This window comes from Ramularia collo-cygni (genome assembly GCF_900074925.1).
Source record: "Ramularia collo-cygni strain URUG2 genome assembly, contig: RCC_scaffold15, whole genome shotgun sequence".
In the NCBI taxonomy this organism is placed as follows: domain Eukaryota; kingdom Fungi; phylum Ascomycota; class Dothideomycetes; order Mycosphaerellales; family Mycosphaerellaceae; genus Ramularia; species Ramularia collo-cygni.
The window spans coordinates 433,476-450,635 of NW_019716269.1; the positions used below are offsets into that span (position 1 = coordinate 433,476).

Sequence of the window (17,160 nt, forward strand, 5' to 3'; positions counted from 1 at the left end):
GTTGCGTTCACGCCAGCGTCGCACGCCCACAACACTCTAAGGTGAATACAAATCTCACCGGACCTATCTCCCATCATGTCAATCCACCGTGCGGCATAGCCAGATGCCGCTTGAATGCTGTTCCTCTCTTGAGATAAGTATACTGTGGTCGTCATCGACAGATGTGCTCCTACACGTTAGTCGGGGAGACTCCACACAGGGCCGCTCAGCGCGAGTTCTGGCGCCCTCCAGGCCTCACCTTTTCGTGCGATGCCTTCTTAGGTGAATGCTTCTCTGCTGAATGTTTCCAAGTGACGCACTACTCGCTTGAGGGATGGTGGTCAGCGCTGGTGATGACTAGATTGCTTCTGGAATCGCTTCACAACATGTCGAAAATTCTTAGAAGGTCGAAACTCCACTTCACCCGGGCTATTAAGGTTTGGTGCGTCGTGCGGCGTTCGTGACGCGCTGGYGTTTGTAGTAGACATCAAAACTTCATCTCGTCTCCAACTTCTCAACACTCAACATTCAACACAATAACATCCAACACAACAATCACCAAACAACCATCACATCCCTGCATACAACACTACACCTCAACCTCAACAGGCCAACATGGTCGGCTTCTTCTCCTTTGGGAGGAAGCGCAAGGCGCGGGACGCGCTCGAGGGCGATCAATCGCGCCAACGTCCCAACCCGGCGGAGATGACGCACGATCAGCGCAGCAGCCTTCTCTCGTCTGTTCCGGCGGCTTCAGACCTTGATGAAGCGCAAGCGGACCACGATCTGGCAACTGATGCAACGCCCAAGGATCTTCTGAGTGTGCAGCAAGATGCTACTCCTGTTGCGAATATCGCCGTCGTTGCGCGTCATGATTCTGAAGAAGAAGATCTCCACTGTACCTCGAGCAACGACTCCGAGCAGGACGATCCTGGTGAGGATTTCGAGAGTGTGCATGAAGCAGACGCGCAAGACGACAATCAAAGCGATGACGATCAAGACTATGGAAGTCAAGAGGACGGCAGCCAAGCGCAAGACGATGAAGAAGATGGCTCCCAACAAGGCTACGGTAGCGAGGAGGCCAACGACGAAGAAGACCGTCGAGAAGACGWCGACAGCTCCTCGGAGTCCGAAGAAGTTTCTTCTGAAGTCTTCAACTCCAGCATGCAGCGACCCGAGCGTAGTGTGAGTTGCACAACGTCCGTCACTGAATGAGTAGGCCCGCTAATGAACACCCAGGCTGCCCACAATGCAGACATGCGCAACTGCCGCAAACGTCTCCATCTGCTAAACCTCCCTCTGGCTATCCGCAACGAAATCTCCATCGCCGTACTCGTTCACACTGCCCGACTGGCTGATGATACAGGGGAACTGCAACAATTCGTTGTTGTCTCTGCCAAGGTCGGCGATCCCGCCAGCAAGGTGCCGTTTTTGAAAGTGTGTCACCAGATTCGCGAGGAAGCCACTCCTGTGTTCTACCTGGCGAATCGTATGGTCATTGAAGTCGAGGACTGGGACGTGACGCCGTTGCTATCGTGGTGGGCGCGCGTCGATCGCATTCGCCAGCAGAACTACCTCGATCTCAATCACTTCACTGTCCTCAAGAACGTCGTGCTAGGCGAGCTTTTCATTCGAGCCAACTACAACCTCAACTGGGAGAACCTCCTCGAATGGTTCCGTCTGTTCCATCACAAACCCATGTTCTGTTTCGATTTTCCGGATATCGAGCACAGCATCGGCGGCTCGAGGGAWCAGTTGATGGTCGTGGTGGCAGCCTTTGAGCTTATGAGGAATGTTGACAGTGAGAGACTGTCTTKGTCTGTCGTCGAGAAGATGCTCAGCGGAACGAAGCTTTTGCTGGGGCAGTGGGATGAAGAAGGGGAGTGGTCGCCAGTGAGAAGCACTCCATCAGTCCAGGAGGAGCAGAGCGAAGATTCTTTCGCCGCGCTTGAAGATACAAGCGATACAGCTTCCCAATCGTTCCAGACGATCACTGAGGAGCTAGATGAAGCGGACCAATACGATACCGGCAGCTTGACAAGCAGTCAGACTCAAGGCAGAGTCTTTCTCTCCGAGGATGAAGACGAAGGCGAGAGCGAGCTGGAAGCCTTCTTGCACGCCACCGCGAGTGAGATCGGCGAGCTTCGCAAGCAGGTGCTGGCGTCGCACAGTGGCTCCAAGACGAAAGTACTTTCGACGGCGACTGACATGATCCATGGCTTTCCCATGCGCCCTACCCGCCCAAGAGGACGTGGCGAGGTGGAGGCAGTCGAGGAGACAAGTTTCGCCAACGCTGCAGCGTTCGACACTTCCACCGAGCCTGCGGCTTATCAGATCACCTGTTCTCCACACGCAGGCCGAATCCAAACCTTTCACGAAGGCGAGGCGAGTCTCGCGAACGGTGTGGCAACCACCTCAGCCAACGCTCAGAAGGTGGTCCAACTGACCTTTGATGGACACCCCCGCGACTTTGCCCAGACAGTTGACCCGGATACTGGCTTGACGTATCTCACCCAAATCAAATCGACCGATCCGACATCCAGGAACCTCTCCCAGCGATCCATCTCACCGACTCCTTCTTCTTCTCAGATCAACTGCTTTGCCCCGTCGCCTATCGTCGATGACACACAATACTCAGAAGACGAAGCGTCCTCAGAAAACGAGCAGCTTCCATCCAAGACGAAGTTGTTCGGAGGAGTTCGCACGGCTTCGCGAAAGCATCAGACTCTCGATGAAGTTCCGGAGACGCCGGAGAAGAGCTCCGTAACTCATACTGGCTCCTGCTCAACATCGCCCATGATGTTACCGCACATCGCCTTCGGACGCAAGACGAGCAAGGTCGCGCGGAGAAACGCCGAGGATGTTCCAGAGGGTGCTGCGATCGCAACTAGCGATGCCCAGAAGCGTCGTGCTTCTTTTCTGGCGGCATTGAAGGCGAGAGACATGGAGATTGGGGAACAGAGTCGGAATCTGATTTCAAGAGGCACGGCTTTTGGCTATGATTGAAGGGAAGACCATGAGATGAGAAGCGTGAGTACCATCTTCCATCGGTTTCTCGAAGCCCATGAGACATGAGATCACGGCGAGGCTTGCAATGAAGGGAGGGCAGAATCACTATCACCCATTTCATTCACAAATGGCCATCCATATGCGCATGGCCAGGGAGGGAGTTTGAGATTCCATGGGGAATGGAAAGGCGTTTTTGAGGGATTTTTGATTTTTGATTTTTGGCAGGGAGTTGGGTGTTGGGAGACTTTGGGCTTGGGCGGAGAAGGCTCGCTTATAGGTGCTGCACTACATAGTTTTGCTCTCTTTGAAAACGACTCACTGTCTTCATTCTGCTTTTCCGTTCTCTATACTCTCCTCTCCTCCCTGTTATGCCGCTTTCACCACTTCACAATGCAAAGTTCATCGAACAGACTCTCACGCCTTCTCCTCAATGGGCTTCAGGATTTAGGGTTAGGGTTGTAGGGTTAGGGTTCTCTTCCCGCATCTGCACAACTTCCACAAACTTTTCCTCCAAAACTCAAAAGCCATATGGGGAGCCTCTGGTCAGGGTATCAAGGCGTATGAATCCTCAATATAATTTCGGGGGAGGTTGTGGTGGTCGAGTAATCACTTACCCCAATCATCTGGAAGAAGCGTCTCCTGAGAGTGGGCAGGCTTGGCGTTTTGTAAGGAGCAAGGTGGTGTCTAATGGAGCGGGTCTTCCTTGGGCGGAATGATCTTCTCTGCGAAGGAGTATGTCTTCCCCCCCCCCTATGAATATGCGTGATGTGCTGTAAAGCGTTTCGGTTCGGTTTTTCACCGGATGTCCTTTGCAAGAGAAGCGTCCCACGAGCTCGCTCATAGGTCTTTCAAGAAATGGCATGTAAAACAAAGTGACCATCGATATCCTAACGTAAAAACCCCCTGCGATAGTCACAGAGAGGTCCACAGACCACTGGTCACATATCAGCACGTCGAAATAACCGCTTGCTAAACCTATTCATTGGAAGCCAGAAAGCACCCCCTGAAGCCAAAAAGCTTGGCATTCTTTCGCGGTCGGTCTTGAGACAAGGATGTTATGGATATGGAAAGACTTTCGAGCCGCTGATAGATGCTTCTCCATGATATTTCGAGGACTTGTGTGGGAATCTCTGGATATATCTGGATTGGGTGAGAGGCCAACAGGTCTTTTGCCGTAGCTCTGCTAAGGATTGAACGGGAGGTTAGGGTTAGGGTATTTGACATGCATCGCTTTGGACTTTTGAGAGGAGTTGCAACTTTCTCTGCTGTATAGCCCAACGGCATGAATCCTCAAAGATCTCCGGGATCAGTGGGCTCAATATATCCGAGACACCTTTGCCTGCTCTGCTTTTGTTCTACGGATCAACGAGTAGTGCTGCTTTTTAGTGGTCGCCCAGCTCGCATAATACCAATGAAGTGATTTTCAGCCATCAGCAGGAGTCATTCATAGGTTGCGCCCAAAAAGCCTGCAGATCTCCATCCTTAAACCCCCATGTCCAAAGTATCTCCACTTACAAGCAGCGATCTCAAGTATCTCAACGTATGAGCAGCTAATTCAGCTTTTCAACTTACTCTAGCTGTTCATTAAACGACGAAAAGCAAGCTGTTGAGMGCAGAGATTGATTGACCTCACGGCTTCCAGCGACTTCTTCACACTTAGTTTGTCAATGGATTGTTCACGGGTGGATGGCCGTCGGCAGCAGTCCATATATCCACTGCGGCGAGCAGAATAGATCCAATGATCGATGTTAGCAAGTAGAAAGGCGCGCTATCATACGGGAGATCAGGAGGCTTGCTGAATGCCTTCCAAACCTCCGGAGGCAGCATGGAACTGCGAATGCCCTCTCAGAACAACCATGGCATTAAAGGTGTCGGATAGGATGTTCGTTTGCAAGGCGCCTGTGGCTCTGAGGGAGAGGGAGAAAGCAGAGATGAGCTCGAGTTTTATCGATATCTGTGAGTATTTGATATTCCCAATGCGCCAAAAAGCGCCAATAGGCGTCAGCTGGTATTCTTCAACTCGCTTGCTATCTCGAACCCGGTGACCTTGGTCAACGAGTGAGAAGCCTATGAGCTTGCAGAGTGTGGAAGAAAGCCATGGAGTTCAAAGCATTCATGAACCGTATTTGAAATCTCATCCAGAACTCCACAGCGTTCGCTTAATCCATTCCGAAATCAGGAAGGTCAACATCCTGCAAGAAATTCCACAAAGCCTGCTCTCCCACTTCTAAATGACCCAAAGCGCCCATACGATCCCACTCCCAAGCCGCTCGTTCCCGCAACTGTCTCTGCCGCTCAGCCATCACCCTTCCCAAGTCCCCCTGCTCGTCCGCAATAGGCGCCCCAAGGGGGCGACCAAGCCACTGGTCGATATTCCTCGGCGGCTGCAAGATGTCCGGCTGATCCATAAATTCAACCAGCGCGTCTAATCGAAGGCGCATTTCCTGAGCTTGCTCAATAATCGCATCCATAGCTCCTGGGGCTTCCGCTTCTGGCAAGTGTGTGGTGCCGTAGCGTGGACATGAGGTTGGACCGCGATTACGCCAGTGTCCACTGCTACCCTTGGCCGGTTTACCACAGAAGAAGCAGAATTCAGTTCTGCAAGCTGAGACGGTGCAGATGACGTGGTTGCATCCGTCTTTGAGAGTTACGAGGATTCCACAGCCTTCTCCGGGACAAACTTGCCATTCCTTTCCGCGCGTTTCTTCTGGAAGTTGATGGTCGTTGGGATCGCCCAGTTTCTTGCATTTGTGAGGACGAGATAGGAGCGCGCGGATTCTGATGTATCTGACTATCTTGCAGCAGCTCATGCAGGTGGTGGAATGGCATTCTTCGCATAAGACGAGGAATTCTTCCTTGGAAATGTGTCCAAGAAAGGCGCTGCATTTCGCGTTGTTCGAGCAGTAAACTCGATGTTTTGGGAGAATGGCATACTCGTTGCCCTTTTTGATGTAGGCGTCGATGAGCTCACCGGGGAGGAGGTGGGAGTAATCGAGGATGTTGAGGATTGTACGGCCAATTGTAGGTGGATAGTCGGCTTCATTGACCAGGGCAGACTCGAATTGAGGTTTGATCGAGCAGTCGAAACACTCACGGCAGATATCGTCGCCGGCCATGGGAATGCGCGCCTCGAGCGCCTGGAATTCGTCTCCGCAGCCAGTGCAGTGGGTTGGAGGCATAGTCGACATATTACTAGCAACGTCCAGGAGTTTGCTGGAAGAAGCGAGGATGTTGCTGGAGGAGGTGATGTCTGGCGTGTTATACTTGTCGCGGAATTGGACCGCGATGGTCATGGAGGCCGCTAGTCGGGCTGCTTAGTCATGCATGTGAGCGGGAAGACGCCCAGATTTACGGCTTTCGAGCAGTAGTGAATGTTGTTCTCAAGATGATGCATGTGAGAGCATCTGCCACTCCTGAGATTCGTTCAGGTCGTTTCAACCCCTTATTGACATTCAGCGCTCCTACATGCCTCCTTACCGCCACAGTTACCCCTTTCGCTCGAGGTTGACAATCATTCTATGCAGAAGATGAGAGATACGCTCAGCAACAGGACACCCTCAGGACTACGACAGCTCCAAACATTGGCGGATGAGTCAGCTAAGGGCGGCAAACGTTAGTCTTTGCTCCCACTTCTTGCTTCAAGAGTCAAGCCTTAGGAGCTTCAGCTTGTTCTAAGCCAGGCAAGTGGTTACTAGCACGACGACAGGTTCTTCGAAGGAGAATTCTGATGGCAARTCGTCTTTGCCAACCCCAAGTAGAAGCTAGGACCGATACTATGTCTTTACACCTCGACAGTGTTGCCGAGCGTCGGTAGTATCAGAGCTGTCGATACGGGACAAGACATCCTCATTCATCCCCAAAATGGCCCAAGGACTCACTCTCTACWGGCTCGACGATTCTAGGCCTGCTAGAATCCTTACTACTAGCAGAGTGGCAAGTTAATTCAATCGAGAGAGCAGTTCGGGGCGCTACTCTGTTGATGATCTCTCATCTCGACAGCTCTGGGTAGTACATGGATTCTTCGATACTGACAAAGACGACAAAAAGGTGAGATACCGGCTGTCTGGCATATTCCACCTCTTCGCAGAGCTTGAACATGTAGCAAGCAGTTGGTGCCTGGTAAAGCCTACAACCACAACCTTCTACGAGTTGACATCGAATCACACCACATACTCACTCATGCGGCCGTGAAGACACGGCAGCGATCAATGGAGCGACTTCTGGAGGTTTCTCGATCTGCCATTGCTCCCATCACGACATGCCTTCCGATGACTGAATGGTACAATTATCCTGAGAAGGGCACCGATATGTGGGGACAGAAGAATGGGTATCCTTGTTCCGACTGGACATCTGGAGGCTATCATCAAGCCTGGAAGAGATATGCACAGATAGGCTCCACATTCTGAGATATCGAAAGAGAGCAACGCGAAGGATTCCACAAGTACTCGACTGTTGTGCCGCACAACAAGCACCGCCTGTAAGAAAGCGCCCATGGATCTCAATGCCGCACTCCTCATCCACAACAGCTAAGTACAAAATTCCGAAGTTGGGTGCAAGTTCTCGGGAGGCGGCGGAATGATGGGGTGCGAATACCTGGCAGCCAGAGAATTCGCCATTGTACCAGCCAAACCACAGAGACCTTTGTCTTCAAGGCCTCACGACCCTGGCGGATTCCTTGCTGAAGGAAACATGCTTGCCCGCGCTGCTGCGCAGTCCCGAAGGACGGACAGCGCTCGTCGACAAAGCAATCTCATCAGCTGGACCTCTCTGATGCCGCTTCGTGCTCGCAGAAGACACGGATTTTCGCTCGCATGTCTGGTAGTCTCAGGTCATTCTCTCTACAGTATTGACATTCCTGGAGCCGCTGAATCCCTTACTACCAGCAGAGTGGTCCGTCATTGTACGGAGAGGATAGTTGAGGACACGGATTTGAAAGTAATGCAACCGGAGACAGCTTGAGTTTGCACATTCATGTCAAGGACATCCGTCCTCGTTCCAGGTGTCATCCCTGGCCAGAGGCTAGAGCAGATTCCTCCTAAGCCACCTACTTCTGGGCTGTATGTCGCCTGTCCCTCAACCCCCACTCTCGATATCGACCGTTGACAACCACAGCAACTCTTCCATGTCCGATCAAGCGTTCCAGTGAGTCGTCTACCACAGGTTTCAATCCCGCGACGTGCGTCGTAAAGCGAAGGGAGGTTTTCAATCCTCAGGCTTGTTGACAGTCGACACCTTCCCTAAGGACCTCCGGGTCGACGTACTAGATCCGCCGAACGTGTAGATTCAAGTCCTCGATGAGATGCTCGCAAATGACGCCCTGGATTTCTGGTGGGAGTGCGAGTGAGGCGCTGCGAGATGTAATCTTTGATGTTCGGACGAATGGAGCGGCAGTCGACCGGCATAAATGTATGTATGAGCTCGGATTCCTGATGAGGAGCGCCACTGGAAACGGTGACGGGCAGTTAATGTTTGAAAACCCCAAGCTCCATCTCCGTCTCCTAAAAGACATGGAACACTTACAGCACAAGGGCCATGTACACGCGGTCCCGGTCCCTGGGAGCTGTGGGTGCCGGCCGCCATGCGATCACGCGCAGCAACCATCATTGCGATGTCCTACATAGAACGGGGGCCACTAAGTGGCGTTATAGTCACAGATTCGCTATTGCGGGCTGCTTCGTTCTCCTGGTTACGGAGGGAGATGTTTATGGAAACAGACGCGATGCTGAGGATATGCCCTGCGCGGATCGCAGCGGGGTCGCCTCTACATAGCTTATGCAGGCGGTCACGGCGTGCGGACATGGTAGAGTATACGGCTTTATTAATAGTCGCTTCGATGCGATCTATCTCTACCCGTAACGCATCCTACAGACGAACTAGCTAGTTCGCCCGTCCTTACACGTATTTGCCTAGCTAAATCACAAGATTAGCATAGCATTCGCATAGAGATAGAAACCCGCGACTTACTAGCTCGCATTCTTTGCGAGTAGTTAAGTTGTAGAAACGGTAGGCCTTGCAGTATAGGTTGTTGTAGATGCGCATTTCTCCTATGGACTTCAGGCAACGACGGCAGCCTACGTACTCCATCGGAGCATCCTCGTCCAACGCCGCCTCATCCCACAGATAATGGGTCTCCTTGTCAAGGTCGGCGAACCCTAATTATCTCATCAGGACAAGGCATCCTCAGTCAAGTCCATAATATCCTGAGGCCTTGCTCTCTACAAGCTCGATGATTTGAAACCTATTGGAATCCCTGCTACTAGCAGTGTAGCCGTCAATCAGTTCAGAGCGCTGCTCTTGTTAATGATGTCTCAGATCGACAGCTCTGGCTACCAGCTGGAAGTTTTGCTCACTGGAGTTGTTAGGCTCTCGCTCTCTGTCGAACTCCACTGGTTGACGAGGTTTTTGCATACTAAGGATAGGCAGGTCTGCGGAGAGCGAGGTTTGAAGATGGCCAGGGGAGAAAGGATCTCGTACCGCTCTAATCTTTCCTTTCTTTCCAACATGAGCAATGCATTCGGAAGTGCTACTCTACACACCCTTGAACATACCCACACTCTTCCTACTATAAGCAACCACCTTCGGAAACTCACTCCAATCAGCATCGAACAAAATGGCGTCCTGACATGCACTACCAAGCCCAGTATTATTCAACCACGCCGGCTCCCAATAATTGATTCCCTGTCCAAGACCATCAGGGATCCTACAAGGCAGTCAGCAAATTTCCCCTAGAAACAACATGGCCAAGGTTGAAAAATCAAGCATGAACTCACTGCTTAACAACATCAACAACCTTCCCAACCCACTCCAACTGCCCATCAACAGAAGCAACAATACCCGGCTCACTCAAACTCGGAATCTCATCCCCAGTACAAATCGCCGGCCAATCAGTCTCAACAATATGAATAGGTTTCCCAAACTTCTCCGCAATCCAATTCACGGAATTTTTCAAATTCGCCAGCGTAGCAGCAGTACCGTAAAACGGGTAGATACTAAATCCAAAAACATCCCAATCCGAAATTTTAACTGTACCAGTCGCTAGTAAAGCGCTGAACCAGCGCTGTTGAAGTCGTAAATCATAGCCATTATCAATGTGGATCATGATCTGCGGTTTCGATATCCCGGTACGGATGGCATCATCTACTCCTTTTCGTGCAGCGGTGTAGAGAGTTGCAAGACCAGTGAAATTTGCAATGCGTGCGGATTCGGGTTCGAGGTTCACGCTGACGCGACCCAAGGGCCAGAGCATTCCATTGCGGATTTCGTTTCCGAGGCTCACGAGTGCGAGATCTACGCCGGCTTGGTGGAAGGTTTGTAGAGTGTTGGAGACGTAGCTACGTAGAGTCCTGGCGAGTGGAGGGAGAGTTTTTGGCCAAGCGATTGGTTGGGCTTGTTTTTGTGGGTCGGCCCAGTAATCTGAGAAGTGGTAGTCTAGGTAGATTTTGTAACCTTTTGCGTGGAAACGTTGCGCTAGGGATACTGTGTAGTTGAGATTATATGTCTCGTAGTCTGTTGCGAATGGTCAATTTCGATCTGTCCGTCAATTGGCTTGGGATATGCGTACATCCTGGTGGGCCATCGAAGGGTATCGTGGGGTTCACCCATAGCCTTAGTCGAACAGTATTCATACCACCATCGCCTAGGATATCTTCGACTGGTCGGGTTGCGTTGCCACGAGCAGTGTCCTTGTAGGACGCTCCGCCATCTTCGAGGATCTGCAACGAGGAGAGGTCGTGACCTTTGTAGAAGAAAGGCTTCTTGGATGGCGATGCGATGACCACCGCCGACAGTGCAACCACTAGGTATGAGTAAGCTCGCATCGTTCGGCTTGATTTGAAAGACTTTTGCCAGACGTGGGGATCGGAGGCTCTGTTCAATCTTTAAAAGTGRAGTGCTTCACATATAGACAGGTGAACTGGAGATCACTTGCTAGCTCCGGCATGGTGTAGATACTATTTCCCACCAATTAGGATCGAAGCCATGCACTTGCCGGCCTTTACCATCCTTGCAAAAGAGGGGAAATCGGGCCACCATTGTGAGATTCCTCCACATCCCGGGAACTGATCCTTGCTGCAGATCCGCATCCTTTAGAACGATGTAGGAATCCGTCGGTGATACCTTTGCAATCACCTTGCTTTTGGCGACGTTGACTCTTCCACTCCGAGAGCCCTCTCAYAATTCAGCATTCAGCGTCGAAGATGCTCCGCATCTTGCGGGTTCTTGTCAGATCTTTTTCCATGTCACTGGGTTGAGCACAAAGATCCTGTCCCATGAATGTCCTGGTCCTGGGAATGTCTCTGACCSGCACTCAAAGTAGAGCCAAAGCTTTGTCACAGTTGTAAAGTATCGTGGACATGATATGGGCAATGCCTTGGCGTGAGGGAAGTCCATACCTGTCGCATTCTTCCTCGGCAGTGCATTTCGCATGTCCTTGGAGGTGAAGACTTTGAAAAGGCAGACGATGGTCTAGAGGGAACTGCCTGAAATGGCGAAGAGAAGCTGAGGAGTAACTTGGCGGAGCGAGGGTGTCATGATTAGGAGCTCGTAGGTCACCTCTGGGTCTCAGGAGGAAGCTGGGGTAAATGGAGCGGTAGAACTGGATGTCGTATTCATCGTTTTCGAGAAGTTGATCTACAGAAGCGCGGTCAACTTCCAACGAGCGATAGTCCTCACTTCGTGGCCTGCCTGAGACAGCTGGCGAACGACAGTGGACCCAAGGTTTCCTGTGCCTAAGGTGGCAACGTTGATGGATTGGATTGCATTTGCCATCAGGGACGATGTTCCACTCATGCTTGCTTTTGGCGGGAGCAGAAGACGGTGGAATTCAGAAAAGAAAAAAAGAAAGTCTGGTACTTCGACCTGAGAGTTCTCTATTCCGGGGCATATGCTGTCGACGGCGAATCATAATTTCAGAGGCATCCATTGATTGATTCCATCGCGCCTTCCATAATGAGCAGTCCGTGAGGTCTCGGCCGTCTTTCCGTCGATTTCGCGAGAAGATCATCCCGAAGGAGGAGGGAGCACTCGATGCTGGGAAGATACTGTCCATGGGCTGGCTAGTCATACATTGACCATGTCCGCCGTCAAGCCTGACATTGATCGACCTCACTCTGCACTGAGCCACATTGTTGGGTTCCATTCTCGACAGGGTATGCGCCGCCAGTCAGCTTCCTAGTGATGCAGCAAATATCTTCGTGAGACGACAGACGGATGCTCGCGCTGAGCGGAGTCAAAGAGCGGATCTTCAAGGCTGAGGGACCCAATATTCTCCGGTCGAAATCTCGGTCTCGACTTCTGGCTCGCACATCCCCAAGGACGTACCGTGCTGTTCCTGCTGGCAGGGGACTTCGACCTGTGTTCTGAGAGCTAATGTCATTATGCGATTGCCGCATGCCGGGGAATATCCAAAGAGCACACTTTCAACAGAAAACCTTCGAGCAATGAACTTCTTCTGCATGGGCCCAGCGAGTAGCTGACAAAGCACAAAACACAACCATCCGCCCGCATTCCTCACTTCCCATCCACCTCACCACTCCACAAACCACCACCAAAATGTCCACCACCCCCTCCCCCGCCGCCATAATCACCGCAATAACCACCTTCTACGCCGAAATCGCGAAACAAACCCACATCAACGAGTTCGACCTTAAATACCCACCCCCCACAGGCTGGCCCACCATCGACGTCGCAGGACTCCTCGCAAGCGGAAAAACCGAATCCGTAATCCATATCCTGCGCCACATCCCCTACTTCGAACTCTGGTGGAAAAATGCCAAAGTCCTCGCCTTATGGGACGCGACTCCCATAGATTACACGAGACAACGAGGACCGGGGTTCATGGATGTTACTGTACATCTCCCGGGCCATTGTGTGCATTTGACCGAGATGAATAGTATGTGGGGGTATAATCTCATCTTGGATGTTGAGAACGGTGCGTACCAACCTCCAATCCCCCGAGACTCAAAGACCGACCACACACAGCTAATCCATCCGGGTCGTGACATATAGGAACAATAACAGAATACAGCACCGTCTCCCCAAACTCCAACCCCCTCATCTCAGAAACCCTCCCCCAACCTCAAAAATGGCTCGCCCACACCCCGCAACCAGTCCTCTGGTATTTCGAAACCCAAACAAGACTCTACGCTCGTCTCATCCGCATGATCGTTCCAAAGGATTGTGGCGAATGGGTAGGAAAATTATTGTCTCGTACTGAATCGACGAGAATCACGATGGAATTGTTGACGGATGATTGGCCGTTGGAGGAATGGAAGCCTGATGAATTTGAGATGATGAAATTGGTTGTTGAGGGGGCGGGGTGGGAGAGGGTTGAGGGGTTGTGGTATGCGGCTGTGAGTTGATGTGTTGTTGATTTCTAGTGGGTGTGGTGGAGGGCTAATTTGGATGGCAGAATGTTTTCAATTGTCATTTGAGACATGGGTGGCCGGATGCTTTTGATAAGGATGCTTGTCGATTGGAGCTGGTTGCGATGGAAGATTTCCGTGATGGGAATAGGATGATCGAGTAGAAGGGGATTCGGTGGTCTGGATGGAATGGCCGGAAATTCAGGCTGGGGAGTGGAAGTATCTGTTCCGGGCAATGGATGTAGAGCTGCTACTGAGTATCGTTACATACTCGTAGCCGGCAGTGTATGCATCAAAGCATTTGTCAATACCCGACTCCTAAAGTTGTAGGCATTCAAGACCCATGATCCAATGATGATTTCTCAGGGCTATCTCAGACTACCACCCGTCCAAATGCCAACCACCCAGAAACCCTTGCGAGTCCAGACAAGACACCTCACATCCCATCGAAGAATCTCATCCAATCTCACAACCCCGTAGCCATCCACCTGCACCAAATCAGTATCAAGAGCACATCAGTCCAAGACATCACATACCATCCACCACCCAACATTCCAAAAATCATCGCCACAGTCAAACAAATGGCACCAGTCTTCTCCTTCTTGCTGATATAAGACAAGGGTTTGGTAGGTTTATCCGTTCCAGTTCCTAGACTTGCGTCTGGGGTACCCATGCCACCGTGATGTTGATTGACGGGTGGTTTGACGTGCTCGACGAGATTGGAGATGAAGATTTCGAGAGCGGACATTTGTTGTCCTACGCCGGTGAGGCCGTCATAGGTGCCGTTTGTTGTCCATTTCAAGCCGCAGTCTGATGCAGTGGGTCCGCCGATGCAGGAAGCTGCGGCTGCTATTGCCGAGGCTGCAAGGTAGGGTTTGGTGATGGCGTCTAGCCAGGGCGCGTTCTTGACGGCAGCGGCGATGAAGCGAGAGTAATAGGCCTTGAAGCTGTGAGGAGGTTAGAAAGTAACGCATCAAAGAAGCGCACGCTTCACATACCTTTGCTGGTCCAGATTACAATTTCCATCCTGGCCGATAGGCTCGCATGCAGACTCGTACATTGTCAGGTTCTTGTCGAAAAACGCGGCTGCTGATGCATTCCAGACTCCATCAACGCGGTGCTTCCAAGTAGCATCCTCAGTCTCGTTCCACATGACTGCAGCAGTGTGAAGAACGAGGCCGGCATTGTAGCTCCAGCGTGTGTGGTCGAGTTCTGTACAGTTCAGGTTGGCGTCGCTACCATCAAAGACAAGGTAGTCAGGCGATATCAGGCCGATGCTTTCCATCCAATCCCAGGATTGGATAGCATAGTCGCGGTAAGTCTCATTGCCGGTGTAGGCATACAGCCGCGCTCCCAGGTTCATGAAGCCCGCGTTTGATGGAGTGTTCTTGTAGGTGTAGCCTGTTCATCTAGATTAGTAGCGACTTCAAGATCGACAAGGAAGAACTTACCGGGATTGAGGRTCAGAATCTGCCATCGAAGCCCGCCACCGCATGTCAGCGTATCCCACCTGGTGACTTGAGTATTCCACACCGCCTGTGCCATTGCGATCCAGGAAGGATTGCCGCTGGGAGGCTCGGGAAATGCGTATTCGGCAGCGCTCATGACCGTAAAAGCCCAGAATGCTTGATCGTCGTTTCCTTCATCCTTTGTCTGGTTCGGAGGCATGTAATTGTATCCGTCGGATGCCTGGTGAAGCATGGCCTCGGAAGTGATGGTGTTGTATTGAGAGTCTCCGGTGAAGTGCCAGTAGTCGATGAGGCTGCCAAACATGCCGCCGGCTTCCCACCAGTAGTATGGGTCTGGAAGGACTCCCGGAGAGCCACCTTGTTCGTGGCCAATGTAGTAGGAAGTCATGCGGCCAGCAACGATCTTGGCGGCGTTTTTGATGGATTCTGAAGAGAATTAGTGGCGAGTTGAGTCTTTGGATGCGCAGAATTCGTACCCGTGTTGTTGACATCGAGAGAAATGGCGATGGTGGTGGTGATGTAGGCCACCACCAAGGCGGAAATATGCATATAATGCATCTAATATTGCTGCGAAAGAAGGCAAAGCAATGTTGATGTCCTGGTCTTGAAGCGGAGTGAGTCAAACGGAAGCCACCTCTGGGCTTGTTTGCGCTTTCTGCGGCTGTAAATGGACCCCGTTTTGTTCATCCGACGACATTTCCTCTTCAAGCTTTCCCACGTAGACTCCATGTTTCGAACGAACGGTACAGCTGGTACTGCCTCAGTCAACAGACTCCAGACAAGAGAGTGAATAATTCGGGAAATATACTTCCACGGGCCAAATGATGAGCGAGAGACAGCATTTGCCTTGCGCAGCGGATTTACTGGCCCAAATCAAGCGATCGTCCTACCAGGGACGTCTTCTTCCTTCTCGAATAGCCACGCGTGGCAGAAGACTATACGACAGTAATGAAGGCCAACGCCGATTTTATCTGAGCTGCAGTCCTCAATCCTCCGAGAGCGGCCTTGCTGCCCCAATGCCGGTGCAGCGATGGGTGGGTCTTTGGCTGCCAAATCTTTTGTCCTGGGCTTCATGGAGCGTACGATGCGATCCATCCCGGCTATGCGGCGGGACAACATCCATCCTTCACTTTAGGCGACCAGTGCCGACGGTACTACCTCAGTTGACAAGTCCCTTCCACAAAGCAGAGACTGGGTGCAGCTACCTTTTCAACTTGCGCAGCGATCTTACTTGCCGAAAAAAGGCATTACTTCTGAACATACGACAGTCCTCCGGGATATGTTGCATATCGATACCGAGCTGTATACAGCCAGCAGTCCAACATCGGGCTCTACCGCTGTCAGCGAACAGTGTCGCTCACTATCCTCACGTTCTGGACCAGCTCGTCTAGGATACGTACTCTGCGACCTCCAAAACGTTGATGAACCGATGCTTCCTCGCGATCTTCTCACCAATRACCCAGCTTCTATCTTACTTTCACACGGCTCCTACTAGAAAAGACGGTGAGCATCAAGGAAATAAAGTCAGTGACGGAACTGGAATGTGTCATTTTCATCATCTATCTAACTGCTCGGAATTGCCTGTGCCCGGTGCAGCTCTGAGCCACGGGCCCTCTATACACTAAACCTAGAAGAGGTCTGCCCTAGGCTGGCCTGCATGCGCCACCCATGTGATCCGGATACTCCAGAGCTTGATGGTGTAGTGTTTCCGTTGAGATAGGCTTCGGTCTGTGGGATGATCGCACATTGCCTGACCGATTCCTTCCGAAATCTTCCGGGTTTACCTTCAGCTTGGACGTTGTCCAAGGATCTCCATTAGTTGCGGAACTTATCCCCACAGGAGCGCGTATATCTACATGATCCCTACCACTACTGTCGCACGGGAGAACTTCCGTTCCCGGACTCTGCAAGGCGGGCGGCTTTCAAGACAGAAGCAGCACACTTCCAATACGACGAACGAACCGGTCGACTGCTTTATTGAAGATGCTAAGGACAGCCGTGGACCTGTGCATGTTGAAGACAGAAGTCGGGGAATTGCTACGAAAGGTACATGATTAACAGAGGCACTTCCACGCAGACATTACTCTGAAGAAATTGGAGACGGTCTGGGGGGGCCAAGTATTGCCCGTGATATGAGGACCTACATTCTAAGCTGCATCCAATGTTCAAGGCACGCAAACCGCACACAACCGAAATATCAATTGCCGGCAACAGTCGTTGGTCCATGGCAGTTGTTTGGCGTGGACTGGAAATGACCCTTTCCGGCGACACTGACCCTCGCGGCAGCCAGTATACCCTCCACCTGATCGACTGTTTCTCTCGCATGTCCTTGAAGGACAATG

General features: G+C 51.7%; 5 protein-coding genes; 2 read left to right on the top strand and 3 right to left on the bottom strand.

The window, feature by feature from the left end:
* Positions 1-594: 594 nt before the first annotated feature.
* On the top strand, positions 595-2,985 carry RCC_08780 (uncharacterized protein; the record flags this gene model as incomplete). XM_023774026.1 has 2 exons in its annotated part: positions 595-1,164; positions 1,219-2,985. 2 exons carry the CDS (start codon positions 595-597, stop codon positions 2,983-2,985), a joined length of 2,337 nt encoding a protein of 778 aa, XP_023629794.1.
* A 2,162-nt stretch (positions 2,986-5,147) lies between these two features.
* Positions 5,148-6,281, bottom strand: RCC_08781 (uncharacterized protein; the record flags this gene model as incomplete). Its single annotated transcript, XM_023774027.1, has 1 exon — positions 5,148-6,281. The coding sequence occupies one exon, from the start codon at positions 6,279-6,281 to the stop codon at positions 5,148-5,150; it is 1,134 nt and encodes a 377-aa protein (XP_023629795.1).
* Positions 6,282-9,516: 3,235 nt separating this feature from the next.
* Positions 9,517-10,805, bottom strand: RCC_08782 (related to arabinogalactan endo-1,4-beta-galactosidase; the record flags this gene model as incomplete). XM_023774028.1 has 3 exons in its annotated part: positions 9,517-9,688; positions 9,759-10,494; positions 10,550-10,805. The coding sequence occupies 3 exons, from the start codon at positions 10,803-10,805 to the stop codon at positions 9,517-9,519; spliced, it is 1,164 nt and encodes a 387-aa protein (XP_023629796.1).
* Positions 10,806-12,537: 1,732 nt separating this feature from the next.
* RCC_08783 (uncharacterized protein) lies at positions 12,538-13,513 on the top strand (the record flags this gene model as incomplete). XM_023774029.1 has 3 exons in its annotated part: positions 12,538-12,916; positions 12,994-13,337; positions 13,397-13,513. The coding sequence occupies 3 exons, from the start codon at positions 12,538-12,540 to the stop codon at positions 13,511-13,513; spliced, it is 840 nt and encodes a 279-aa protein (XP_023629797.1).
* Positions 13,514-13,815: 302 nt separating this feature from the next.
* Positions 13,816-15,376, bottom strand: RCC_08784 (related to mannan endo-1,6-alpha-mannosidase DCW1 precursor; the record flags this gene model as incomplete). XM_023774030.1 has 5 exons in its annotated part: positions 13,816-13,837; positions 13,886-14,296; positions 14,348-14,750; positions 14,801-15,244; positions 15,295-15,376. 5 exons carry the CDS (start codon positions 15,374-15,376, stop codon positions 13,816-13,818), a joined length of 1,362 nt encoding a protein of 453 aa, XP_023629798.1.
* Positions 15,377-17,160: the final 1,784 nt, after the last annotated feature.